At 40.7% G+C, this 6,221-nt stretch overlaps 1 protein-coding gene across 1 annotated transcript in view; it reads left to right on the plus strand.

Moving 5' to 3' along the window:
* LOC123747842 (uncharacterized) overlaps positions 1–5,864 on the plus strand; it is an 11,835-nt gene extending 5,971 nt beyond the window's left edge. Inside the window, exons 2-5 of the mRNA XM_045730045.2 lie at positions 18–263; positions 2,062–2,318; positions 2,943–3,116; positions 5,250–5,864. Coding sequence (XP_045586001.1) covers positions 41–263; positions 2,062–2,318; positions 2,943–3,116; positions 5,250–5,327 — 732 coding nt within the window. The 5' untranslated portion in view covers positions 18–40 and the 3' untranslated portion in view covers positions 5,328–5,864. The remainder of the gene's footprint in view (positions 1–17; positions 264–2,061; positions 2,319–2,942; positions 3,117–5,249) is intronic.
* Positions 5,865–6,221: the final 357 nt, after the last annotated feature.

Here is a 6,221-nt window from a genome sequence, read left to right on the forward strand (position 1 = left end):
GTCCCATATTCTTGCAGCACAAGAGACGCCAGACATCACCATGGTGGACGCTTGCCCAGTGTGCAACAGGTACTACACCAGATCGAGAATCCCCATGGTAGGGAGCTGGGGCAACGCCTGCAGGGAGTGCATCATCAAACAGCAACAGAGTCAATTCCCGGAGTGCGGGGCGTCCCGGCCCACCACCACCACCTCTGACCCCTCAACTGTTGCCTCGGGCCGCAGAGAGCTCAGCAAGGGGAACGCCCCAAGGACCCTCGCTGGTAATTCTCAGCGGCAGGTGAGAGGATATGGTGCGCCTTATCCTCTCACCTTATATAAAAAGTTATAGTCCCCGTGGTGCAGTGGTAAGACACTCGCCTGGCGTTTCGTGAGTGCTTTGTCCCGAGTTCGTATCCTGGTCGGGGAGGATTTACTGGACGTCAGTCCTTAACTGTAGCCTCTGTTTACCCGACAGTAAAATGGGTACCTGGTTGTTAAATGATTTGGAGGGTCGTATTCCGGGGAATACTAGGATTAAGAACTTACCTCAACCGCTACACGTGCTAGTTGCTGTACAAGAATGTAAGAACTCTTGTATATATATATATATATATATATATATATATATATATATATATATATATATATATATATATATATATATATATATATAAATATATATATATATATATATATATATATATATATATATATATATATATATATATATATATATATATATATATATATATATATATAAAACTTCAACAATTCAATCCCCGAATATGATTGGCTAAGTATATATATATATATATATATATATATATATATATATATATATATATATATATATATATATATATATATATATATATATATATATAGTCTTTCCTGTAGACATATATTATTAAATATGACCGAAAAAGTAAGATTAATAATTCTAACACGAATTTTCTCTATATTTCTTACGTTTCTTTTCACTGTTGATGGTAATTCAAAGATCAATTCTCCAAAGTTCATTTTTATTTCTAGTCTGACGCGACACTTGAGCGCGTTTCGTAAAACTTATTACATTTTCAAAGACTTTAGTTTACAAACACACAACTGAAACTGAATAGAGCTTACACATCTTCGAGTTTTTATCTACATTTGGGTGAGGTGGATGAGGAGAAAACAAACTTTCAGCAATGGGTATTAAATGGGTATTAAATTCAAACACAAGACAGAACACGAAACAATGGGAATTGAATGGGTATTAAATTCAAACACAAGACAGAACACGAAACAATGTGTATTGAATGGAAGTAATTGTAGAAAGCCTATTGGTCCATATTTCTTGATGCTTCTATATTGGAGCGGAGTCTTGAAGTGGGTAGAATATAGTTGTGCATTAATTGGCTGTTGATTGCTGGTGTTGACTTCTTGATGTGTAGTGCCTCGCAGACGTCAAACCGCCTGCTATCGCTGTATCTATCGATGATTTCTGTGTTGTTTGCTAAGATTTCTCTGGTGATGGTTTGTTTGTGGGAAGAGATTATATGTTCCTAATGGAGCCCTGTTGCTTATGCATCGTTAAACGCCTGGAAAGAGATGTTGTTGTCTTGCCTATATACTGGGTTTTTTGAGACTTACAGTCCCCAAGAGGGCATTTGAAGGCATAGACGACATTGGTCTCTTTTAAAGCGTTCTGCTTTGTGTCTGGAGAGTTTCTCATGAGTAGGCTGGCCGTTTTCCTGGTTTTATAGTAAATCGACAGTTGTATCTTCTGATTTTTGTCTGTAGGGATAACGCTTCTACTGACAATATCTTTCAGACCCTTTCCTCCGTTTTATGGGCTGTGGAAAAGAAGTTCCTGTAAAATTAGACTATTTTACAAGAACTTCTTTTCCACAGCCCATAAAACAGAGGAAAGGGTCCTATAAGATCCTATAAGCTAATCCTATTAGCTAATCCTATAATATAAAAGTATCGGGCAGCCTTGAAACCATCTTCTTGCAATTAAATATCACATAAACACAGTGTATCGATATTTTCTAGAGAAATAGAGAAATAAACATATATTGTCCCATATTCTTGCAGCACAAGAGACGCCAGACATCACCTTGGTGGACGCTTGCCCAGAGTGCAACAGGTACTACACTAGATCGAGAATCCCCATGGTAAGGAGCTGGGGCCACGCCTGCAGGGAGTGCATCATCAAACAGCAACAGAGTCAATTCCCAGAGTGCGGGGCGTCCCGGCCCACCACCTCTGACCCCTCATCTGTGGCCTCGGGCCGCAGAGAGCTCAGCAAGGGGGACGCCCCAAGGACCCTCGCTGGTAATTCTCAGCGGCAGGTGAGAGGATATGGTGCGCCTTCGGCTTGGTTCAGTGTTGCGTTTAGGTGTTATTCTCTGGAGGGTTATTAAGGTCATCATGATAGCTTATACTGACCAACCGGCAAGTATATTTGATCCCTGAACATACTCCAGTACTAACGTAAACTCGGTGAAGCATCGAGAAGCGTGTATATACCCATTTGGGTGTATATATTTGGTGTGGCTTATGGGAGCTACGTTGGATTACGTGATATTCACAGGTAACACTTAACGGTCTTAAGTGAAGGGAAGCTTTCCTTTCCATGTTTCTCTGAGCTAAGTCAATAACTAAGTATACACAAGTTTATAAACACATCATTACTTTAATATATTTGCATAATATTTAAATTTTGTTGGAATATTGTCATAAAAAAGCACGCAATAAGAGGTGAATTATTACAACATTGGAGCAACGAATTATATTGCAGTTTTTAATTGAATTTTATTTTGAATTGTTTAATAATCCACGGATAAATTTATTTTATGCTATGAGTTCCTACCCCATGAGTCAGTTCCTGTGATTAATACTATGAGTAATAATATTCCTGCATCATCCACACTCATTCATTAAACTCTTTATTTGTTCACTGATTTCCTCTCAAGACGGGAATACCAGTCATCAAAGAGTCGAGGAAGTCGGTGGACTATCAAGGCTTGGTGAACGCCAGGCTACCCGGCCACATCCCCCATACACACCTCCGTCAGCTTCGCCCGCCAGAGGTCCACCGTGTGACCCCCAGCACGGACCCTTCCCACGGACTCCAGCCAGGAGCTAAGGTCAGTGGCCAGGCCAGGGTATTCTCACCCCATAATGGGGTGAGAATAGCTTGAGCTACCTCATCCCTTCGTGTGTATTTTACCTCAATAAACTTATTTCAATTTCAATTTCAATTTCAATCTGGGGTACAGGGTCATCTAGGGTCAATGCATGTTCCTATGACATTCTCTTTCACAGGCAGGAGACAATAATACTTGAGTGTACAAGGAAAACCCGGAAGGGTTCTTCCCTGTATATTTCCCACGTGGTAGTTTTTGAGAGTTGAACAAAGAAACCTTTCAGGGCCTATATACAACCTGAGAGAGACCCACTCTTGAGTATGCAGCCCCGGCATGGAACCTTCCCCTTAAAAATCACAAGACAACACCAGAACAGTTGTTCACGATCTGGAGGGATTCACGACAAAAGACTTAGAAAACTGAACCTTACCACAAAGGAGGACAGCAGGAAAATGAGGGATACATTAACGACGTGTAAGATTCTTAAGGTAGTCGTCAAAATATGTAAAGAAGCAATGTTTAAAGTGTGGACCATCTGAACGTTGGGTCAGAGATGGAAACTAGAGACACATGTGAATCAGAAACGTCAGAAACAGGTCTTCAGTGTTGGAGTCTTAACTAAATGGTTCGATACAAGTAGTTAAGCTAATTCAAAACAGAATTTTTAATGTAATCATAATACGAAAAAATATAACTTAGTCATTACAATGAACTAGTTATACCAGTCATTAGGTTGAACTCAAATTTTGCTACAATGTACTTTTAAATAATCTTGTTTTATCTGCTGATTAAAGGATCTGCCCGAAACGTTATGTGTATTAATGGCTTCGCAAGAATGTAAGAACACCAATGTAATGTACTCTCAAAACCCAATGTACCTTCCTGTATATAAATAAATTTCAAAATCGTCAACCCTTTATTCATATCTTGGTAAGTATATCTAGGTGAGCACACACACACACACACACACACACACACACACACACACACACACACACACACACACACACACACACACACACACACACACACACAGGGGCCTCGTAGCCTGGTGGATAGCGCGCAGGACTCGTAATTCTGTGGCGCGGGTTCGATTCCCGCACGAGGCAGAAACAAATGGGCAAAGTTTCTTTCACCCTAAGTGCCCCTGTTACCTAGCAGTAAATAGGTACCTGGGAGTTAGTCAGCTGTCACGGGCTGCTACCTGGGGTGTGTGTGTGTGTGTGGTGTGGAAAAAAAAAAAAAAAAAAAAGTAGTTAGTAAACAGTTGATTGACAGTTGAGAGGCGGGCCGAAAGAGCAAAGCTCAACTCCCGCAAAAACACAACTAGTAAACACACACACACACACACACACACACACACACACACACACACACACACACACACACACACAAATAACGCACTTGAAAACTTTGCTTTCATGCTTTCATACCATCACTAATATCTAGATCAATATCCAGGCCAGTACTCACCAAGCAGTTATGCATCCACTAGGAACCTCTAAATTTTGTCTCAATCTGTGGCGGCTTTGTTTACACATATTAAACAGTTAATGAACATCCAAAATTTCCCACTCAAATGTTGTTATTGTTACAAACGGCCTCTTAGTGCTTAGGGGTTCATAAGCTGTTTAATAAATGTAAACAAAGCCGCCAAAGATGAGAAAAGATGTACAGGTTCGTAAGTCTTGCCTAAATACTTGATAAATTCTGGGACCAGATTCACGAAGCAGTACGCAAGCACTTACGAACCTGGTGTCAGATTCACGCAGCAGTTACGCAAGCACTTATGCGTGTACATCTTTTCTAAATTTTTGGCGGCTTTGTTTACACTTATTAAACAGTTAATGAGCTCGGAAGCACCAGGAGGCTGTTTATAACAACATCAACAGTTGATTGACAAGTTTTTACGCTTGTAAACCTGTTTAATAAATGTAACCTAAACCGTCATAGATTGAGGAAAGATGTACACGTTCGTAAGTACTTGCGTAAATGCTTCGTGAATCTGGACCCAAGCCGGCTGGCCGGGAATTAGCATCACTTCACCCTAAGAACGGCCTGAGCATACATTAACATAGGCAACAATACCTTCCTGCTCTCCTGCATTATTAAAGGTACTGACCTTCCTTACAGACCGGTACGGTAAGGAGACAAGGAAGAGAGGAGCAACTTCCCGAAGAGGACAATATAGCAACCCATCCTCCGAATTGACAGTACGATTTAATACTAAGTGTAATAAGTACACTTTCTAACTGTCATAACCAGTGCATAATTGCACTTATGGGGCTGTTACATTTACCCAACTCCCTCCCCCGATTTAATTCCCCTCGTTTTCTGTTAAGACACAGAATTTTAGGATGAAATTTTCAATTTCAATTTGTATTACACAAGTTTTAAATATCGCAATATAGACACAAAGCTGCGCAACGTCCACAGTTACAGCACCGCTCCTGTGCCAGGTAAGTCCACTACGGGCTCACCATAGCCCGTGCTACTTGGCACGTTTAGTTCCCAGTAGCTGAATTTTAAACAACAACAGCAACGTCTCACACAAACTGCGGGTAAGTCGAGCACCGTCGCGCAGGTCCATGTGACGTCATTTGTTTACTCGGCGTCAGCTGATTTGCGGAAATTTATTTCGTTAGAAAATATTAAATATTTTATTTCCTTGTGGGGGTCTCTTTTCTTAGTTTGTTGATTTATAAGAATTAATGTTATATATAAAACAATAAATAAAATAATAAATAATTCGTTTTCGTTAGGCATGTATCATAGTTTTCTCTAGGCTAACCTCAACCACTTGGGCTGGACGGTAGAGCGACGGTCTCGCTTCATGCAGGTCGGCGTTCAATCACCGACCATTCAAGTGGTTGGGCACCATTCCTTCCCCCCGTCCCATCCCAAATCCTTATCCTGACCCACTTCCCTGTGCTATATAGTCATAATGGCTTGGCACTTTCTCCTGATAATTCCCTCTAGGTCAACCCATATTTTGCCCAAACCCCCCCCCCCCTGCAGTTTTCAAATTATCTCAAAAGTCGGAAATTTGACTCCTGAGCGTGATTTTTAAGCCAAATTCTGACTCTTTGCAACTATTTTCATTTT

The sequence above is a fragment of the Procambarus clarkii genome, chromosome 22 (assembly GCF_040958095.1).
Source record: "Procambarus clarkii isolate CNS0578487 chromosome 22, FALCON_Pclarkii_2.0, whole genome shotgun sequence".
NCBI lineage: Eukaryota > Metazoa > Arthropoda > Malacostraca > Decapoda > Cambaridae > Procambarus > Procambarus clarkii.